The sequence below is a fragment of the Heloderma suspectum genome, chromosome 3, assembly GCF_057233095.1.
Source record: "Heloderma suspectum isolate Gila_16-S chromosome 3, 16-S_ref, whole genome shotgun sequence".
NCBI lineage: Eukaryota > Metazoa > Chordata > Lepidosauria > Squamata > Helodermatidae > Heloderma > Heloderma suspectum.
The window spans coordinates 95,807,651-95,830,614 of record NC_139460.1 but is presented as its reverse complement, the minus strand read 5'-3'; the positions used below and the strand labels follow the sequence as shown (position 1 = coordinate 95,830,614).

The 22,964-nt window shown below is 41.5% G+C and overlaps 1 protein-coding gene across 5 annotated transcripts in view; it reads right to left on the bottom strand.

The window, feature by feature from the left end:
• The window catches only part of MED14 (mediator complex subunit 14), a 54,230-nt gene that overhangs the window by 13,180 nt on the left and 18,086 nt on the right, over positions 1–22,964 (bottom strand). For 2 of the 5 annotated variants that reach the window (XM_084843915.1, XM_084843918.1), the window contains exons 10-24: positions 20,714–20,825; positions 19,027–19,152; positions 16,805–16,883; positions 14,612–14,771; positions 13,193–13,387; positions 9,292–9,426; positions 8,332–8,408; positions 7,117–7,277; positions 6,881–7,027; positions 6,676–6,767; positions 4,875–5,027; positions 4,216–4,485; positions 3,202–3,336; positions 2,026–2,137; positions 1,284–1,415 (exon numbers count right to left, since the gene is read on the bottom strand). In XM_084843915.1, coding sequence (XP_084700041.1) covers positions 1,284–1,415; positions 2,026–2,137; positions 3,202–3,336; positions 4,216–4,485; positions 4,875–5,027; positions 6,676–6,767; positions 6,881–7,027; positions 7,117–7,277; positions 8,332–8,408; positions 9,292–9,426; positions 13,193–13,387; positions 14,612–14,771; positions 16,805–16,883; positions 19,027–19,152; positions 20,714–20,825 — 2,086 coding nt within the window. The remainder of the gene's footprint in view (positions 1–1,283; positions 1,416–2,025; positions 2,138–3,201; positions 3,337–4,215; positions 4,486–4,874; positions 5,028–6,675; positions 6,768–6,880; positions 7,028–7,116; positions 7,278–8,331; positions 8,409–9,291; positions 9,427–13,192; positions 13,388–14,611; positions 14,772–16,804; positions 16,884–19,026; positions 19,153–20,713; positions 20,826–22,964) is intronic. The other 3 variants (XM_084843916.1, XM_084843919.1, XM_084843917.1) reach the window with 2 other exon arrangements.

The window sequence follows — 22,964 nt, the reverse complement described above, 5'->3', positions numbered from 1 at the left end:
GTAACTGTGGAAGTCATCATTTTCCAAGAAGGAATACAGCTGGTGAGCCAATTAAAATGGGCAAAAGGTGCTACAAGTCACAAAATTTAAAATTTTAAGTATGTCACATTAAAGATTAAGAGCTCCCCACCCCCGCCCCCTGCCAGCAGGGTCCCTGTGCATTTGACAGCCAAACAGGCAAAAAGTCAACAGCTAGATCTTTTCCTTGAACAGAGATGTTGACTGTAACTTATGATACAGGTGTTGAAGGCACAGGAATCCTCCCAGAGAAAAAGGTGTCAACCTTAGCTACATTGCACAGCAAATAATTCCTATTAGATATTTCCAAATGATCAATTTAAAGTGGGAGACAGGAAATACCCACTGCCATAAAGATAACAATGTTAAGAGTATTACCCCTTAAAATGCATCTAATTAAGTGGTTCACTATTCCACAATGAAAATATTGAATCTAGAAGTAACTTCATAGAAAGTATCATGTTTAACATCACATAACTGCAATTCACTATGGATTTTGACAGAAGTTGTACAGCATTATTAGATAGCGAGTGAGTAATTTGGAGTTCTCTTAGTTTGCACTTGGTCAGCAAAACCTTAAGGGGAAACCAACAGCATCTATAGGGCAATTTTTCTACAGATAATTCACCACTGTACAAGCTCGTATTTCAAATTTGTATAAATTAATGCTATAATCCACTATTCCCATCCCTGTAAGATTACACCACTGTTGCAAGGAAGTTTTGAATCTCAGAGATGCAGACTGAACCTGCTGGGATTATATCCGGCAAAGAGAGGAAAACTAAGGTTGATGCTAGAAAAGCTGCCTATGAATCCAAGAAAGCTCTGTTTCCTGTAAAAGGAAAAAGGACTGTACACATCTACAAGAGGCCGGGACCTCTCCCCTTTTCTTCTCCAAATGGGAATCGGGTCATCTTTTTAGCCTGGAAGGGATCAATTTTGCTGATGAAGCTTGATCTCCAGCAATGATAGCAGCATTCAAGAGATTTTGGACACCATCCCCTTGGAAGGAGTACAATACTATTTGCTCCAGTTTCTCTAATTTGCGATGTTAGGTGCTAGTTAAGCCAGTGTTTTAGCAGCAGCAGTTCCTCCTGATTATGCAGGGATACAAGCCTGGTGTTCTGGAGAACTGATTGCTGCCATTTCAGAGTCTGCATCTCAACCAAGAACAGAGTAGCAGCCTTTCCCAGACACAGTTTGTGTTGCGATATCTGAAGTGTCCATTTTCTATTAGTACTTAGCTATGCAAGTCATGGGCTTACCATGTGGGCTGGCAAAGTTTGTATTTTGTCCCATTGTGATTCCAAGAGATGAAGGAGAAGGAGTCGGGCCAAATGATGCCGGTGATGGTGCTCTTAATGCACCACTTGGAGAGCTTGCAGCATGCAGAGTTCCTAAAGGGTGGGATTCAAAACAACCATTAGGTTATATATTTTCCAATTATTCCTCTCAAAACTTGAAAATAACTTTTTGGTAAGTAGCCATGGGTATGTGAAGAGTTAGTCACTCATAAAAACATATGTCACATTCCATTCATTAAGGACCTTAGGAACACTGAATGCCATTCACTGCTATGGCCAATCACTGCACTCAGGCAATCTGAGTGCTTACTCTGCTTAGTAAGCTAAGATATGAATGAGCATTGTGGCCTCATACACAGCTGCACTGCTCCTCCTCTTGAGTGAGTAAGCCACAAACTCTACATTTAACTATAGTGTCCCATTACATCCGACCTAGGAAACTATGGTTAATGGCTTCCAAACAAGCCAGGATATAAAGCCATGTTTTGTATCCTGGCTTGTTTGGAAGCCATTAACCATAGTTTCCCAGTTCGGATGTAATGGCACATTACAGCTAACTGAAGACCTCCTGGTCCGCTTGTTCATTTAAAAGGAGGAACAAAGATGCTATGTGAAAAGGCATGAGGCTTGTTCATATCTTGGCTTATTAAGCAGAGATATGATCATCCGAATGCAGCTGATGTTTAATAGAAAGCCATCTTACCTGGGGACTGTGTGAGCATCATGGAAGGTGATGGGGTAACATTACTGTGGTAGGATGTGGGGGGCGATGTCAAAGGATAAGCCCCTGGTGCTCCTGTCTGTTTTGAAGACTGCTGAAATTAGGATACGATTAGATAAATATGTATTTCAACTGTTCTACATCCTTAAGATCTAATACAGGCATCTGACTTCACCAAAGCTGATAAATTCAGCGGAACACAGTCATAGGAAGGGCTTAACATGCATTTCCATGTCTAGATAACAGCGTTTTCCTTCTTACCATCAAATCATGGATGACTGGTCAGCCACTAGCTCATATTTATTTTATTTTATTTTATTTATTTATTGCATTTATACCCCGCCTTTCTCCCTCTCGCAAGGAACTCAAGGCGGCTGACATTATCCTCCTCCTCACCGTTGTATCCTCACAACAACAACCCTGTGAGGTGGGTTGGGCTGAGAGTCTGTGACTGGCCCAAAGTCACCCAGTGAGCTTCCATGGCCAAGTGGGGACTAGAACCCGGATCTCCCGGCTCCCAGTCCGTCACTCTCACCACTACACTACACTGGCTCTCCAGTGTATCCACTCTCTTCAAACTCTCATAATCAGGCTTTGCTTCTAAGAGCTGTTTTTCCTTTTTTATTGTTTTTATGTCTGCTATGTGGTCTGCCCTCTACTGCTTCTAGCCAGCAATAAGTGTAATGCTTGTGCCCTGGACACCAACATCCATTCTAACCTACTCTTAAAAAAAACCCACACCTTTCAAATACAGTCAGTTCCCATATGGGCCAGCTGATCTGTAAAGCAACCAGGCAACTGCCTTACTCATTAGATCCAACGGTCCATCAAGCTCAGTATTGTCTATGGTGAATGGCAGCAGTTCTCCACGGTTTCAGACAGGACTTTTCCTATTCTACATGGATATCGCAGGGATCAAACCTGGGACCTCCTGCACGCAAAGAATATGTTCTGCCACTGAGCTACAGCCCTTTTCGTATTACTGCTTCAGTTGTTGCCATCATCTCTACAGACTAGACTAGGCATACACACTGGTCAACCTGATTAAGTTAATCATAGAGGCTTAATCTATAATTACACCTTGGGTTTCTAAGTTTGCACAAGTACATGCATGTGTGCGCGGGCCCATGCGCGTGCGTGCACACACACACCACATACCGGCTGCTGAGGCTGAAGTTGTGATATCAATGAATCCATCATGTCCCCTCCAATAGGAGATGGTGGATTATCATCTTCATTGACAGATCGCCTACGTGCATCCTGATTGCTGTCAACAAACATGTTCAGGAATGTCTGTGGATATAGAGTACTCAGATTTATGAGCCAACCTGTTTTCCCATTATGTCTATCTATCAGACACAGACCAATAATAGTAGCAATATTCAATGATTCTATAACCGTATTAACATATCTCACTAAATCTTCCAAAATTAAAATTTAAAGCTGCTGGATTTTATTTTGCAATATGATGGGAAGTTATAAATCAGTCTGAAGGGTTGCTCTTCGCCACTAACAAATCAGCAGCCCTTTTAATTTAAACATTTACCAAAATAAGCCACTCTACCATTAAAAACAATGGTATCCAACCCAGAAGCAAGCAGAAAAGTTAGTTTGATCATATTCGCTGCACTATCCAAAACTTGCACTTGCAAAAGGCACAGAACTCAGAAAGCTCAAGTTTTTAAAACAGAATTTGAATTAAAAAATTGCCAATACATTTTCAGCACAGAATGGTCCATCCATCCCAACACAGTTTACTCTGCCTTGCAGCAGCTCTCCAAGATCTCTGGCAGGAGTTTAGTCTAGCTCAGCTACCCGAACACTTAAATAGAGAAGCTGGGGGCTGAACCTGGGACTTCATGCTTACAAAGCATGTACTGTGCTACTGAGCTGTGGGCCACTCCTGTATTGGCTTTGAGTAGCCACATTCACAGAAAGCTAGTGGTCTGAAGGATATTCCTGCCCAATGCCCACAGTCTCATTATACCTTAAAAAGAGAGGTCAGGGTGTTTAATTTCTGCAGCACTGCACAACTTAGCACCCTAAAAATGAATTGGGAAGCACTCCAACAGTCAACCCCAATCAAAGGGCTTTTTCGCTTTCTGAAATATCAGTGGGAACTCACCACAACCCCTAAATATACTGTAAAGTAAATATACAAAGAACACTAACCTTTAGTCCTGGTGCAGGGTAAAAGCCTTCCACAATTTTACTATTGTCAAAAAGACTATATGCTCCATCACGAATTGCCACGACCCCACGACTCTGGCAATAAATGTCAATGCAATACATATTCCTAAAGGCTAGCCTGATGTGTGTGGGTGACTGAGGCAGAATTGAGAAACACTGGTAGGCAGTATTGGTGCGCTGCGTCAGTCCCAACATCGGCACAGTTGGGAGCTTATTGATAGCATTTAATGGAGCCTGAGTATCATACAAAACCTGCAAAACAAAAGAAGTTTAGCTTTGTAACAGCCAGCCAAATATGAGTATCACTCATATTTGTATCTACAGTATCTACAGCCAACATAAATGCTGTTTCAAATTGTTTTTACCTTGGATGAGATCCTTGTGGCATATTTACTGGGCACTAAATGTTCTCATCACCATTTCCCCATTCGGGGTTTTGTTTTCAAGAGCAACCTCTTAACAGCGGATTAAATACGAAATAAATGAGCTTACAAGATTGCTCCTTCTACAGCCCCACACAAGTCATTATGTTCTCTTGTGTAAAATGATACTCTTGCTGACTAGTAACAGAGCCTGTCCTTCAGTGCTTCTTGCACTTCAAATGAAATGTTTCTCTTCCAAGGAAGAAAAATGTGAGTCACCTGTAATAGTTGGACTACATTTGGTGATTTATTGAACATCTCCTGGAGCTGGTGCAGGATAGTATTGTGACAGTTACTGCAACCTGAGTTTGGTCCAACTGTTCCTAGTGATATGTGGAATTTCTGATGAGCAGAGTTCCACTGAATGCTGATCTATAAATACAAAGAAGAGCATTAGGAAAAATTATCCAGTGACAAAGAAAAACAACTCTTTCACAATGTTGTGTGCATGCATGCATGCAGACATATATGAACACTCAAGGGATTTTTTAAAAACAGAAGTCAATTTACTATTTTTCAAGAAATATCTTTAAAAGTATCTAGGAAACACAGTAGGCATAGGACAAAAATAATTTATTTCTTCAAAATACTGCTGCCTAGGATACTTCTCTACCTGACAAAAGTTTAGCTGCTCAGAGTTTATCTTCAGGGAGGAAGTGCTATAGCTCAGTGTTACAGCATGTTAAGGATCTCATGTAACATGGTTGGTCAAGAGCTCCATATTTATTATGTACTTTTTTTACCTAAGAAGCTTTATTATATATGAAGGGGCTGTTATGTTTGACGATCCCACCATTACATGCTGAACATTCTGAGAATTCCACTAAGAAGACAACTGCTTCCACTCAGGCTGCACTCAAACAGCACAGTTAAACTGAACTTGTTTCCTTGTGGTCAGAGTTCTACCCTCCTACCCTGTGGAACTGAGTAGCCCTATCTTCTGAAGGGTGGGATGGAGACTCATCTGTCTCTTCTAGAGGCCAGACAAGACTACACTGTTCCCACCCACCCCAGGTGACAATATCATGAATGTTTATGTTTATTCAAACATGAATTCAACCAAGTCAAGGAAGTCGTCCACACCTATTTTTTTCCCTTCTTGGATTTTTTTCAAATGTACTTCTTATTTGTTGAAATGTTTATGTAGTTGAAATACATGCCTTTTCAATACTTTAGTAAAAGTTACTGTTGCTATTTGGAAATGCAACCTAAATTTTGAGTTAGCTGTTATTTGTCCCAATACCACAAGATCCAGGACCCAAATCCTATACATCAGTGGAAATTGTATTGTTTTACTCGTTTTTTTTAACCATTAATTCATAGCATGTTTTTAAGCACCACCACATAGATGCAACCCTAAAGCATCAGAGCCATTGAGGTGGGTCACTGGTAATGCCAAACCTTTGTTTGGCAGTATCAGAATGAGCCCTGTGCTTATGCACTCCCCTTCTCCCCCTTCCTCCATTGTTTACATAATCTTCCTGGTTTGTGGTAAACCACAGTTCGCAGCTTTGGATGTAAAGGCAAACTACGGTCTGCAACTAATTAAGCAAATCATGTGAGGGGACTGTGGACAAGGGAGCATGTGGGCCTGAGGCTGTCACATCCACATAAACTGCTAGCTGCCTTTTTCCTAATTGCCCCCTGCATCCACATCCCGGACATTTTCTTAGGGTTCCCTGATCTTAAGGAGAGGCTTTTTGGGGGATGCATGGGGGACTACTATGGGAAGGAGAGGGTGAAGATTCCCCTTGCTTAAGTGCAGCACTGGCTATCACCCAAGGTGGTTTGTGATAGCTGCACTGGATAATGGTAAGCTGAGAAAATTGGGAATAATCACTTCGGTAAAGAATTGTAGCATACAAAATAGCACAGGACTGAACTAACTGGAGCACGTGTTAGTATGGGAGCAGCTTTATAACAAATTAAGACTGCATTTTAAAAAAAGAGATCGTCAAACAAGAACACATCCAAGAAGTGCTATTAATATGGCTTTAGAATGCTAGAAGAAAACACTTACTGAGCTTCCCTTGGTAGTTCCATAACAAAGAATTAGCTTCCGATAATTGTAGATACGGACTTCTGAGAAAACATTTAGATGGCTGGGTACTTCTTCAAGAGATCAAATGGGGTGGGGACAGGGAAGAAAAGATGCCAAAAAAGGTATAAATTGTTTTGGTAGAGCTTTTATATCAACACAAGAATAAAGTAGAGTCTTCCTATACCTGGTAAGGATCGAGCGAAATCCAACACACATTCATACAATCGAGCAATACTATTCCAGTCATTGAGAAACATCTCAACTACTTTTCGGCCACCAACTGGTTCAGACAATTGACTTTCATATGTCAGGTAAACATGACGGGTTGGTCCTACAAAATTAAAGAGTGTTGTCATCATTTTGATACACAGAAGATGGAAGCAGAAATCGAGGAACATGCAAGATAATTGTGAAACTAACCTTGCTCCCTAGAAGAAGTGCTATTAAGTGGGCAATTTGCAAATACCAGTTCAGCCACCCATGTGCGGTTATTTCTACCTTGCAATCGGAAAGTGCAATCAAGAAGGGAACGGTCCAGAGCCTTCTGGGTTTCCTCACTTGTACCCTTACATGGAGGAATTCTGTTCAAAAGGAGGAAGGGATGACAGTGCACTCATTTCAGTCCTATAATGAAACAACTCAGCATATCATTCTAGATATTTTCATAGCAACACTGAACTTGTACCCAAAAAAGTTTCCTTGCAGGGAAATTTTGAAGATATACTAGAAATTGAAAAACAGTAAAAATGTACACAGGTATTGTGTTTCAGCAACTCTTTCAATTCCAGATTTTTATTCTTAAAATGTAATCAAGCTTTAATAGTAAATTAGATTGTGTGAAGTCTGTACCCTCCCCCCAAATTAAGTTATTTAGACTCAGCAGACTAGCCTTTATATGATCTACATCATTTATTCCAATTTCAAAACACGGATATTGCAATTAAGAGGCAGGGAAAGGATTGGGTCTGCATCAGAAACACAATCCCACCTAGGTCACCTTAACTTTATGAGAATTTACTAGCCATTTCTTTTAAACTTCACAGAAACCACGTGATTTTAAAGAAATGTTGGATTCAGATTTTCAAATTCCTTTTCCTTTCTGTATGAATAATGCATTTATGGTCTTACAAGATAGCACTGAACACAGCATGCAAACCATGGATATACATGATTGAGTTCCTTCCGAGTAGGCCTACAATGGCAGCCCACAAAGAAAAATGGATTCTGGGTAAGCTACATAAAATAAGCTTCAGATAACCTTCTCCTGGACAACAAAGTGTAGTGGTGGCTTAAAACTGTACCTCAGCTAAACTGGCCAACTAATGCAGTACACACAGTAAGTTCTTCAACAAAGTCTCTTCACTTAATAGTTCTTTTGGGTAATTCCCAATCCTTAAAAACTGTATGTTCTCAGTAAAATTTTGTAAGAATGAATAAATGTATAATAAAAATGAGGAAAAAAAGGTTTGAGTTTTAATTCTACACCATTTTGTATATTAAATACTTATTTATTTATTTATTTATTTATTTCATTTCTATACTGCCCAATAGCCGAAGCTCTCTGCTTTCCTCCCCTTCCACCATCATTCATGGAATATTGTACACATTAATGAAAGCATGGCATAATCTCTTTACTTTAATAAACGAATAGCATGGCTGAAGCCATCTCCCTCAACCTGGACTCCTTGATGTGGGATCTCCATACTGGATAACTGAAACAAACAAAAAATACAACATAACACAAACATAATACAAAAACTTTAACATACAAACTTTTAACACAATTTAAAACAGAAAAAACAGTTACAGGATTTATTTCTGCCTAAACGTGCTTAGGATTGCATGTTTACCTAATGCCTTCATTACCTAATCCTTACCGTCTAGGCTATTTACATTATGAGCTATACCACACAGTGCTGATTTGGACAGAGCCTGAAGCACTGACATGCTGAGAAGCAAAGCCATAAGAGATTAAAGGAATATGGGCTGTTGAATGGCCTTAGACATGTCTAATTCCCTGCATTTTTTTAGACACTAAAAATCTGTGCTCCTTTTTCATTCTAGAGGTATCAGGTTATTGCAGAGAACATCCAATTGCCAAAACTTTCACACTTCAGGAGCTTAGGAAGTGCACTACAGCTTACTCCCAACACTGGATAGGCCTCTTCCCCACCCTATAATAATTCCTGCTCCTTCTGCTTAAAGCTTTGCCCAAATTATTGCAAACTATTTATCTGCAAATCCCAAGGCTGGTCACTGAGGCAATTCCTGACCAAACTGTTTAAATATTAAGTACAAAGGGATATTTATGGTAGTTAATATCCATTGCAGTTTAGCAAAATGGTTTACCAAGCTGTGCCCATACTCCAACACACTAGGCTTCTTGGTCTGTGACTAAATTCTTCACATTCTGGCAAACGTTGGGCTCTGTGCTAGGCTAGCAGTGAGCACAGCTAGAAAAGCAAACTCAGGCAGGGAGTCCCTCTCATTTCTCAGGGCTACACAGCCTGGACTCCTTCTCCTTATCAAGTCCTTGTTTAAAAATGCTTATCAAGCCATTTGCCCCACCCCCAACAGAAACCTTTTTCTACTTACCTCCATACGAAGTCCTATAAATGGCATATTTGTATCACACATTGCTACAATGTGAGCAAGAACTTTATTGAAGGCACACATTTCTCCAGACCGTTTTGGTTTCTTGGGTTCTGTGGGGCACGGATCACCAGATAACTAGAAAATAGCAGAATAACCTCTTTTAGCAAGGTACAATTTTTATCACTTAAAAAGCTGGATCATAGTTCTAAGTTTTAAATTACACAGCATGAAACTTACCTATTTTAGATAAACTATTCAGTAATTCTTGGGCAGTGTTCAAGTCAACATGAGTAGTAACGTAAATTACGTTACACTAGTGTAAGGGACATCTAGCGCAACACCAACAGTGTTCAATGGTGTGACGGGATTCCCACAAACAATTCAGTTGCAATTTTATGCACACCTCCTTGGAACAGGTTCCACTGAACAATGGGAGATTTATTTCTTAGAAAATGTGCACAGGGTTGCACTATGTGTCATCTGACTGTATGATAATATATCTAGTTAATTTGCAGGCCTGCAACACTGACAGCACAGTCCTATGGTTTGTGCCGTGGGTACTCAGAAGCCCCCAAACTCGGAGGCTAATGAGTATTCTATGGAAAGCAGGAGGTGTCTTGCACCTCCTGCATTGCATTTACAGTAGCAGAGGCTTCAGGGTAGGAAAGAGGCTGGGGCGGCGAAAGGAAAAGGCATAAGCCAGCCGCCCCGGTCTCCCCTCCCCACCCACAGGAACAGCCCTTTTCCCCTGTCTTTGCGCTCCGCTAACTGAGCGTGTAGAGGTAACCAGCGTGGTTCTCTCCATGCCAGCTACAAGAGGGAGGGGAGCATGGTTTCCTGGCTATGAGGTCGGAGCCCTGTCTCCAATGTCGTATCCTGGAAACTGAAGAATCTTATGTCCTCCAGGTGCTGTCTAGGGGGCACAGGTAATCTACTCTCCCTGTAGATTAACTGGATAAATTAAAGACTGTTTATAGATTCAGATGGTGCCACAGATTAATCTGAAAATACATTTTTGTAAAAAAAATAAAATAAAAACTAAATGCCGTTTTAGAAAAGACATCCCCCTTCTATTACAGAAGAGAATGCCTCTTCTAAGACAGGGCCAGTGAGATATATCCATCTAAAAAAAATGCATCCTTTCTTCAAAACTATTATATTATTCATATGCAATCATTTGCATATTTAATACATTAAAACCTATGGGCGGTATCCAATGGAACACTTACACTCCTGCCGACACTTTTCCACCCTGCCGGTTCCATTGTGCAGACAGCGTGTCCCACCGACTGCACTGCGCAAGAGGAAACCACCACTTATGCAAGGGAGATTTAGCGCTTCCTAGGAGAAGCCCCCAAACGAGCAAAAACACTAGCTTCTTGAAGGAGGCAGGTCGGTGGAACTCCCTTATGTGAGCTCTGCCAGCTCGCCACCTTCCAGAAATGAGTGTTCCCGCTCATTTCAGATTGCCCCAGAAGCGCTAAATCGCCATTGCAGAAGCAGTGGGAGCCACACGTGCAGTGCTGTCAGTGGGGTGGAAGGAGGCAGAAACACAGCACTGGATTCTGCCCTATGTCATTAATTGGCTAATGGATTAAGGTTTCTCTAATCAGATGACTAGAGATCTCTTCAAGAAAATTGGAGATCTCAAGGGAACGTTTTGTGCAAAGACGGGCATGATAAAGGACAAAGAAGGCAGGGACCTAACAGAAGCAGATGAGATTAAGAAGAGGTGGCAAGAATACACAGAAGAACTATACAGGAAAGATCTGAATGTCCCTGATAGCCATGATAGTGCGGTCACTGAACTTGAGCCGGACATCCTGGAGAGTGAAGTCAAGTGGGCCTTAGGAAGCATTAGTAACAACAAAGCTAGTGGAGATGACAGTATTCCAGCTGAGCTATTTAAAATCCTAAAAGATGATGCTGTTAAAGTGCTGCATTCAATATGCCAACAAATCTGGAACACTCAACAGTGGCCACAAGACTGGAAAAGGTCAGTTTACATTCCAATTCCAAAGAAGGGCAACGCCAAAGAGTGTACAAACTACCGCACAATTGCGCTCATTTCACATGCCAGCAAGGTGATGCTCAAAATCCTACAAGCTAGGCTTCAGCAGTATGCGAACCGAGAACTACCGGAAGTACAAGCTGGGTTTAGAAGAGGCAGAGGAACTAGAGATCAAATCGCCAACATTCGCTGCATCATGGAGAAAGCAAGAGAATTCCAGAAAAACGTCTATTTCTGCTTCATTGACTACGCTAAAGCCTTTGATTGTGTGGATCACAACAAACTGTGGCAAATTCTTAAAGTGATGGGAGTACCAGACCACCTTACCTGTCTCCTGAGAAACTTGTACGAGGGTCAAGAAGCAACAGTAAGAACCAGACATGGAACAACCGATTGGTTCAAAATTGGGAAAGGAGTACGACAAGGCTGCATATTGTCACCCTGCTTATTTAACTTATATGCAGAGTACATCATGAGAAATGCCGGGTTGGATGAATCAGAGGTCGGAATTAAGATTGCCGGGAGAATTATCAACAACCTCCGATATGCAGACGATACCACCCTAATGGCAGAAAGCGAAGAGGATCTCAAGAGCCTCTTGTTGAGGGTGAAAGAGGAGAGTGCAAAAGCTGGTTTGAAACTCAACATTAAAAAAACTAAGATCATGGCATCTGGCCCCATCACTTCCTGGCATATAGAAGAGGAAGAAATGGAAGCAGTGACAGATTTTACTTTCTTGGGCTCCAAGATCACCGCAGACGGTGACTGTAGCCATGAAATTAAAAGACGCTTGCTCCTTGGGAGGAAAGCTATGGCCAACCTAGACAGCATAGTAAGAAGCAGAGACATCACCTTGCCAACAAAGGTCCGTCTAATCAAAGCTATGGTTTTCCCAGTAGTAATGTATGGCTGTGAGAGCTGGACTATAAGGAAGGCTGAGCGCCGAAGAATTGATGCTTTCGAACTGTGGTGCTGGAGAAGACTCTTACGAGTCCCCTGGACTGCAAGGAGGTCAAATCAGTCCATCCTAAAGGAAATCAACCCTGAGTGCTCATTGGAAGGACAGATAATGAAGCTGAAGCTCCAATATTTTGGCCACCTAATGCGAAGAGAAAACTCCCTGGAAAAGACCCTGATGCTGGGAAAGACTGAAGGCAAAAGGAGAAGTGGACGACAGAGGATGAGATGGCTAGATAGCATCACGGATGCAATGAATATGAACTTGAGCACGCTCCGGGAGAGAGCGCAGGACAGGAAGGCCTGGCGTGCTATGGTCCATGGGGTCACGAAGAGTCGGACACGACTGAACGACTGAACAACAACAATCAGATGACAGCCCTACAAAACAGTCAAGAAACCCACATATTGGTATATCAGTAAATGACAGTACCACTACCCTCATTATTTAATGCTTCCATGATAGGTAAGAAACTAAATACACTGTCAAATTCCTCGGTCACAGCATCATACAATAAACAGCTCCTCAAAATTCCTTTCAGATATTTTCTCTAGAGATGGAAGCCAGAGAGTACAAGCACTACGTATTACTTAAATATTCAAGATTGTGACGATTCTCTCAAAATAACGTGGGAGTTACTGAACTGCACAGAATGTTGGTTCAGGAAATATCACTGCACTGTATTTCAAAATAAGGTGACTTGAGTACTGTTAGTTAAATACAGGGAATACTGTCTGCAACAGCATGATCTCAGAATACTCGTCAAACTCAATTTCTTCCCTTTCTTATAACAAGAAAGGGAGAAGTCCAGTTGAGCAGACCAATTCTATTCCATGAGGCCAAGACATGCCCCAATATTTATCAGATCACCTTCAACTAAGAGATTCCACTTACAAACAAGTTCAGCGCCTGTGTACAAACCCATACCTTACCTTGCGCTTTGTGCCACCTTTTGCATGTTTCCCGCTTTTTGTGTCCAAAACCAGCTCTTCAATATTTGGTTTAAACTGCTGAAGGAGAACTGCAGTAGCAGGGTTGTCATCTCCTTCAGCATAGCTCACAGAAAGAAAGTAGTATTTGTATTCCAGCTGTGTGGTGTTGCTGGGAACGTCAAACATCTCCACTACCTAGATTGTTAAAAAGTTAAATTGAGATAGGTCAAAAACATTCGGAGATTAATTTATGAATTCTCTCACTGTCACAGCAGTGCGAGCTAAACAAGTTTACAAAAGGCAACCTGGAAGTATCATAATGGGGCTGTTTGCATGTAATGGTGGTAAATCATGGGTTTGCTGTGGCACGATTTGCTGCAGCACGTGTGGGGTGCATTCGGCAGCCTTTTTGAATATCCAACCCCCGATCGGGTCAATCAGGAGTCAACACATGTTGAATATTGGAAACAGTGGCAGAATGCGCCCAGCATACACAGCAACAAATCATGAGTTCATTAACTCATGATTTGCTGCCATTACATGCAAACCAGATCAATGAATGCAAAATTCAAAAGTTTAAATGCTCTAGCTAACATAATTAGTGTATTATTTTCATGAACATGGCAGAGAACAAAGTAGCTGGTGGACACTATAACTTGCATTTCTTGAACTGCAATCTCATCCTCACATCATGACCACTCCAAATGCTTCTGAAATGGAGGCAAGTGTTAAAAGCTCACAGTGCTATGGGGAAGGCTGGAAAGTTTGCTGTTCATAAATACACACATACTTTATTATCCTACTTCACATACAAAGCTCTTATGTGACCCGTAAAATAACCCTCTGTAACTCAGCCAACTGAGTAAGACTTTATTTGCCTACCTTCTTATTGCTTTGACCAACTTGACAGCCCTCAGGTCAGATCCAGCCCCAGAGCAACCTGACCCCTAGTGACTATCAAATTTTAAATCAAGGTATGATAAAAAGTTTGCCCTTACTTTTACTCAAATTTTTTTTTTAAGTTTTAAGAAAAACAGATATTCCACAATTTCACATCTTGTCCCTTTATTTTGTATGAAGCATATTTTCCACACTTTTGATTTGTTAAAGTTTGCTATATGCAAGGATCTATGTAGTATTATGTTTCCAAAAAATAGTCCCCCCACCCCACCTACACCCAAAGAATACAGAAGTTTGCCATCTCCTGTATTAGACTAATTGCTAGGAAGTAATTTGGAGTTTTCTGGCTGGCTGGGACAAAGAGGGGATCATTAGACTCAAAGCGAATGGTTTGCCACTTGCCAGCAGTACAAAGTGATAATGATAAAGATCAAACCAGTAGTCACATGACAAAAATGGCCCATTTTGCTTTCTTCATGCAGAGGACCAAGTTCATATAAAGATTCCACATTCACTTACAATGTAGTACTGTGGAAGTCGGGTGAGCTTGATGAAGAGCTTGTGATTGGAGAGATTTCCCACAGGGTGAGCAGTATAATTAGCTAGCTGTAGTGTTTCACTGCTGACTGTAGGCAAGTGTTTTATTGATTGTTTGCAACGCTGCTGTCCAAGCCAAAACCTTAATTGAAAACAAAAACAAAAACCAAGTCATGCAAGAACATTGGTATTCATGTACTAGAATATAGCATTGCTAATTTGTCTTCTAGATTTGTTTTTAGAAAGTATCGTACTTTTACCCCTTTGCAATTATGCAGAACAGAACTTTAATAGAAAAATCAAAGTTCTTATAAAGCTACTACACAAATTCTGATTTTTAAGTGTACATCTATGATTTTTCATGTGTACAGATAAAAATGTACATTGTCTGAATGTACATTTTTGTGTTTGCACATGCCATACAGGCACACCCATCAGTAAAGTGAACACATGATAGCAAACCCAGGTTTACTGCCACTTGACATGCTAAGTGGCCCATATTATAACTACAGGAACAGCGGCTTTTCTGTGTATATGTACAATATAAACCCAACATCAGCAACTCTTTTGGATTTTACTTGCAAATACAGTCTTTACAGTTTGGGAAATTTAAGTTAGACAAATACAGTTCTCATTTATTTTGGATTGTTTAAAGTGCCATCTCTCTCTCTCTTTTTGTTGTTCAGTCGTTCAGTCGTGTCCGACTCTTCGTGACCCCATGGACCATAGCACGCCAGGCCTTCCTGTCCTGCGCTCTCTCCCGGAGCGTGCTCAAGTTCATATTCATTGCATCCGTGATGCTATCTAGCCATCTCATCCTCTGCCGTCCCCGTCTCCTTTTGCCTTCAGTCTTTCCCAGCATCAGGGTCTTTTCCAGGGAGTTTTCTCTTTGCATTAGGTGGCCAAAATATTGGAGCTTCAGCTTCATTATCTGTCCTTCCAATGAGCACTCAGGGTTGATTTCCTTTAGGATGGACTGATTTGACCTCCTTGCAGTCCAGGGGACTCGTAAGAGTCTTCTCCAGCACCACAGTTTGAAAGCATCAATTCTTCGGCGCTCAGCCTTCCTTATAGTCCAGCTCTCACAGCCATACATTACTACTGGGAAAACCATAGCTTTGATTAGGCGGACCTTTGTCGGCAAGGTGATGTCTCTGCTTCTTACTATGCTGTCTAGGTTGGCCATAGCTTTCCTCCCAAGGAGCAAGCGTCTTTTAATTTCATGGCTACAGTCACCATCTGCGGTGATCTTGGAGCCCAAGAAAGTAAAATCTGTCACTGCTTCCATTTCTTCCCCTTCTATATGCCAGGAAGTGATAGGGCCAGATGACATGATCTTAGTTTTTTTAATGTTGAGTTTCAAACCAGCTTTTGCACTCTCCTCTTTCACCCTCAACAAGAGGCTCTTGAGATCCTCTTCGCTTTCTGCCATTAGGGTGGTATCGTCTGCATATCGGAGGTTGTTGATAATTCTCCCGGCAATCTTAATTCCGACCTCTGATTCATCCAACCCGGCATTTCTCATGATGTACTCTGCATATAAGTTAAATAAGCAGGGCGACAATATACAGCCTTGTCGTACTCCTTTCCCAATTTTGAACCAATCGGTTGTTCCATGTCTGGTTCTTACTGTTGCTTCTTGACCCTCGTACAGGTTTCTTAGGAGACAGGTAAGGTGGTCTGGTACTCCCATCACTTTAAGAATTTGCCACAGTTTGTTGTGATCCACACAATCAAAGGCTTTAGCGTAGTCAATGAAGCAGAAATAGACGTTTTTCTGGAATTCTCTTGCTTTCTCCATGATCCAGCGAATGTTGGCGATTTGATCTCTAGTTCCTCTGCCTCTTCTAAACCCAGCTTGTACTTCCGGTAGTTCTCGGTTCGCATACTGCTGAAGCCTAGCTTGTAGGATTTTGAGCATCACAGTTCCTACTCAAAGTAGCTAGCAATCAAAATTAAGATTTTTAGAAGATTCTCAAATGGGTTCTCTCAGAATTTCACATGTCCGCAGATACTACTGAGCTTGGTATGAAACATCACAGGAGATCTTACAAAAATTGAGTTTCTAGAAGTGAACGTGATCTTCACAATGCTGGAGGAGAGCAGAAAGTGTAGCTTAAGGTAAAATAGTTACATATGAAATATTAAAAGTTCATGACCCCACAGCTCACTCACTTGAGTTGTTGAAGCCAAGTAAGGATACGCTTCATGTCATCATTGACAGACTTCTCTATGTCATCCAGTGTCTGCTGGTCTACAGGGAAAGATGAATGATTACTACTTAACTGTAACATTATTTACATTTATTTGGATAAATGGGATCTGGACTTAAGCAAAACACACTAATAAGTTTTCTCATAATCAATTTATTTCTAAAATTTATAAACTGTCCTTCATCCACAAGGGATCTCAGGGCAGTGTACGTAGCATGTATTTTTCCCAACAGACCACCCTGAGAACCCATGGCTTGTAGCAGGGTTGTTTAGGGTGGCTTGTTCTCATGATGGCTTGTCATGACGTCCAAAACAAGTGAAGCGATTTTATCATAGATTGTCGGGAACATCTAGAGAGCTGCTCGGCAAGAACAGCAAAGACCCCTGCTGCTCCTTGCAATCTTGCTAGTGCCACCACCATTCTCCCTCATCCCTTCTCAGCGCCCTCCGCCTCGGGGTGGAAAAAAAACCCCAATTCATAGAAATCTTGAAGAAAGGACACCAGAGAGTGTCCCAAACGTGTTTGCAATTTTTAAATTCTATTTTCAGTGCTGTGCAAGTGCACAGGAGCAAATATCTACTGATAGGAATATTGCATAATTTTCTGCTCCATTTTACTGCTCTGCCTTGAAATTTGCATATATTTACCCACTCAGCCCCCATTCTGCCTTGAAATATGCATACGGGTAGTGACTCCGCTCACTGCTCTGTAATCCACATGTATAACTGACAGCTAAAAGCAGAGACCAATTGAAGGAAACGACAAGCATGAAGCAGGGGGGAGCTGAAAGCAGCTGGAGGCTGCTAGAGAGGAGCTTTTCGGGTGGGTGTAATTACTTCAGTAGTACGTGAAGTGGCCTTTAAACGAAAAAGGTGTTCACTAGCAAAGCAAGCACCAGAGTGGAGGATGAGATTGACAATGACACTGACAAGAGGGGATATCAGTATGCTGGACTAAATAGCAGATAGGTGGTCTTGCGCTCCTGTGCACTTGCACAAGGACCCCAAACAAAAATATGTTTTTAAAAAGTTTGCGAACACATTACCACATTCATAAGGGCTTAGAAAATTATATGCATTTGATGATTTGATATGGGGGAGGAGGTTCCCTCATGAGCCAGCAACCCCAGTGGACCAACTGCAGAAAGGGTGCTCACATAGAGAATGAGAATTTCTCTCACAAAGTACCCTGGGATACAAGCCAGGAGTGGACGGGAGGATTGAGGGGGAGACAAGCCTCAGCAAGCCGCAGAGTGCCCAATCATCGGCCAGAAGTAATGAGCAAACCACAACCCACTGTGGCTTATTCTCAGGGTGGCTTAGTGTGATGTGCCAACTCACCCATTGGGTTGGATCCTGAGTTAATCATGGGTAGGGCAGATCCACTAAAATCAATAAAACCTAATTTAGTCATGACTAACTTTAGTACCATTGATTTCAACAGGTCTACCCTAAGCATGATTAAGTCCGGATCCAATCCACTGAGTTCTGTCCAATGTTACATGAGTAGACTTCCCCTTGTGCAACTGGACTTCTCCTCCATCCCCCTGCACACCCTACATGCCTCTCAAATCTGCTTTGCAGAGTCTCCCAACCCTGTAGAGTAGATTTGGGGGCATGGAGGAGGGGGAATCCATTCCACCAGCAGCGTCTGTTGCCCTAGCAGATGGACACCACTGGATACAACCCATTATATCCAATAAAAATACCTACGTGATATGAGGTATGTTTTAAAATAAAATTTAAAGGACAAAGGGGTGTTTTTTTTACAGTTTAAAAGGTACTGTGCACTGCAAGAAATGCTGCGCTGGCTTAGACCAATGACCTGTCCAGTCCCATATTTCATTTACAATAGCAGCCCTATCTAGTACTCCATGTTAAACATGTTTTAACAGCAAATTATTCTATGGAATACTGCATATAAGTAGTCACCACTACTTCCTTTGGCAGAGAGCTTTACAGATCATGCCACATCGTGCTTTAAGTGTATTACATGCTATACCCTGCAGATCTGTATTTATTCCCCTATTCAACACCTTTCCTTCCTTACCAGCCAACCATATGATTAAATCCTTTCACTTTAGCTTTAAGGCCAAAGAAACAGTTGAATTCTAAAACCCCTACTATGAACTGTCATAGTATTAGAAAGAAGCACTTAAGTGAAAGTAAAGTTTATTTACTTACCAATTCCATAAAGCATTAATTGGAACATTCCAGAATGAAGGTCTACAAAAATGTGCAAACATTCTGATCGACCACATGGCTCCAGAATAGGGATAACAAGCGTGGGGAGAGCAGTTTCTATAAAAGCTAAATTAAAGAATCAAGAATTCATAAACTGAGTACAGGAGTTTACTTAATTAAGAGATAAATTTTCCCGTAACAAAACCGGAACTGCGCAGCCCCAATCACAATAGAAGTACTCTTCTTTTGTCTGTCTTGTTTAAGCCATGGTCTATCATGATGTCTGAACCCACAACTGAGGCTTATCCCTGTCTTGTTTATGCTGCTGTCCACCCTAAAACAGAGGTGCCCAGTAAGAGCAGCCTGAAAATGAAACCATGCTGAAGACTGGTAAAATGGGTGGGAGAAAAACAAACCATAAACAGGGAAAACAAGCTGTTGTTTGCTTGCCTGTCTGCAAGATGCAACTAACCATGGATAACATAAATAATGGCTTAGCGTTACATGAGAGCACAGCCATTGACCCAGTTTGCACGTAATGGCAGCAAGTAGTGGGTTAATTAACAATTTATTAATAATTATTAATAATTAACCCACAATTTGCCAGGGCATGAACTAATCGTAGGTTGTTTAACCCACAATTAACCCATAGCATCCGGGTTTGCACATCATGCAAATTGTGGGTTAATTAACCCATGCTTTGCCACCATTACATGTGAACAGGCAAATAATGTCCTTGTTCACTAACATGAATGTATAGTAATTGATAAATAAGTTAAGTGTCAAGAATATAATTGGTATCCATCAATCAAAACCAGTTGCTTTTTCCAGATGCTGCAAAAAGAACAAAACCCAGTGCTTTGATTTTGAAGGCCTGTATCTATGCATGGGAACCTGGGAGCTGCGTGGGAGAGGAGAGAAGCAGGATAGTTTGCTTTATGAAAGCAGTAAGCTGAGCACCCTTACCTCAATCATTGCATTTGTGCACCTGACAATTCGACAATATTTTGATACAAAATGCTCTTGATGTATACTTTTTAATAAAGTCCATTCTGCAGCTTAGATTTTAAGCAGCACTCATGGAAGGGGGTTGGCAGAAGAGAACATTTCCACCCCTCCACTTCCCTACCCCCCGCACCCAAAAGCCTCTCCTGAGACAGGGTGGGCTGTGGCGCAGGGGGCTGAGAAGAGATTAGCCAAAATTAGACAAAGATGGGTTCTACATAAAAGAATGTAAAGGATACGCCATTTAATTAAATACATCAAATGAAATAAGAAAACAAAACCTAAATACCAATCTTTACTGAAAATTTAACTAGCATTTGAAAAGTGCTAAAATCAATTCCAAAGGAGACAAAAGAAAGGAGTTCTAGTCATGTAACATACATATCATTCAATTTTTTCATAAAATATGGAAATGTTTGCCATTCATCCTGCCCCCACCCCCTTTAAATGTTTTATTACTTTTCTGTGAGATATTTAACACAATGATTGGACCAAAAAAGGTGTTCTGTTTAAAGTGCCTTAAAGAATTTTGCTTAGGTTAGGCAGAGGCAAACTGGCAAAGTAATTTCACCCACTTTAGTATTTATGCCTTGTGGTTTTGAAGTAAGGTAAGAAAAGACACATAAAAAATGCAGAGCCACATCTCCCCAAAATTCATTGTAATTCAGATACTACCACATACAATTGTCATTGACATTGTAACTCTTAAGAATGGCTTTCAGTTCCTGGAGTTTCTGATGAGCTCTTGCGTGGACACTGTCTATCAGAAGCTTCTCTACTGACAAGTGGTCTATCTAAAAAACATAAAAATTAGAGCAGTTGTTAAAAAAACTAAATAAAAAACAATTGTAAAGGGAGATTTCCACAACAGCCCAAACAAACTGGTCTTGTTTCACCTAAATGAGATAGTATGGCAGTGTCTTCCTAAAATCTAAGCTTGTTTAAAGTTCTTCAAAAACCCAGCAGGTTGCTTTCTATACAATGAGAGCACAGGAGGGAAATGTCACTACAGTATGGTTAGTGGAGCAACGGGCCTAAACCCAATGTACCATCAGCTAAAGAAATTACTGGACTAGCAGAGTTCCACTGCCAGTGCAAGCAGACCAATTTGTAAACCTAAGTTGCACAAACCGTGGCACAAACAGATCTTTAGCTGGATTCTCCCCTTGTGCGTAGTTCAGAATGCACTGGTGGAATGATACAGTTGGATACATAATTTCTTTCTATGCCAGACAGCCAGGGTTCTTTTCCATATTTCCAAACAGACACTGTCTTTTACATTTTATAAACCCAGTCCTGCCTTTCCACAGTTTCCAAGATTGCCAATGTCAAACCAATTGAATTCCTCAAAACTGACAGGCAATATAAAGTTTACTAAAGCTTTATTAATGGGGCCCTTGTGTTTGATTGCCATGTAAAAACATTTCCATGACATTTGGTTGCCATGCCTTATAAAAATCGAGTGCTTAATACTATAGAGTGGGAATATTCCCAGGGCTTTAGGTGATTGATCACAACGCTGTCAAGCCTCTGGAGATTACTTCCTGAGTCTACTGAAGGGGTGAGGGGCCTTTCCTACACCTCAGGCTTTTCCAGCCCAAGGGTCACATTCCTGCATGCTAACCTTCCAGGGCCACATTGTTTTTATGTTTATTTATAGTTAGCCTTCCAGAGAACATTATGTTATGGTATGGGGTGGCATACAAATGTCATAAAGTAATTCCAGTTGTGAACAGAACTAAAGCAAAAAGTAGACAGGTTCACCCCACCATCCATCTCCCCCCCCACACACACACACACATGTCCCCCCTTCTCTTCCCAGCAGCAACCCCATGCTGAAAATCACCCCCACCTAGTACAGCCACTAAGCATTTTTTAAAGCTTCCACTGACACCCATTGCTAATTGCTGCATGGGGAAACATCGGGGGAGGTCTCACAGGCTAGAGGTTCCCCACCCCTGAGCTACTCTTAATCTGAACAAGAGACATCTGAGACAAAAGGGGAAGAGAGTAAGTTCAGCTGTGCCCAACACTAAACAATTTCTTCCTGGAAATAGTCTGAACTCCATTGTTGTTGTTCAGTCGTTAAGTCGCGTCCGACTCTTCGTGATGCCATGGACCACAGCACGCCAGGCCTTCCTGTCCTCTGCTCTCTCCCGGAGTGTGCTCAAGTTCATATTCATTGCATCGGTGATGCTATCTAGCCATCTCATCCTCTGCCATCCCCTTCTCCTTTTGCCTTCAATCTTTCCCAGCATCAGGGTCTTTTCCAGTGACTTTTCTCTTTGCATTAGGTGGCCAAAATATCTGAGCTTCAGCTTCAGTATCTGTCCTTCCAATGAGCACTCAGGGTTGATTTCCTTTAGGATTGACTGATTTGACCTCCTTGCAGTCCAGGGGACTTGTAAGAGTCTTCTCCAGCACCACAGTTCGAAAGCATCAATTCTTCGGCACTCAGCCTTCCTTATAGTCCAGCTCTCACAGCCATACATTACTACTGGGAAAACCATAGCTTTGATTAGACGGACCTTTGTCGGCAAGGTAATGTCTCTGCTTCTTACTATGCTGTCTAGGGGTGCTATAGCTTTCCTCCCAAGGAGCAAGCGTCTTTTAATTTCATGGCTACAGTCACCGTCTGCAGTGATCTTGGAGCCCAAGAAAATAAAATCTGTCACTGCTTCCATTTCTTCCTCTTCCATATGCCAGGAAGTGATGGGGCCAGATGCCATGATCTTAGTTTTTTTAATGTTGAGTTTCAAACCAGCGTTTGCACTCTCCTCTTTCACCCTCAACAAGAGGCTCTTTAGATCCTCTTCGCTTTCTGCCATTAGGGTGGTATCATCTGCATATCTGAGGTTGTTGATAATTCTCCTGGCAATCTTAATTCCTACCTGTGATTCATCCAACCCGGAGTTTCTCATGATGTACTCTGC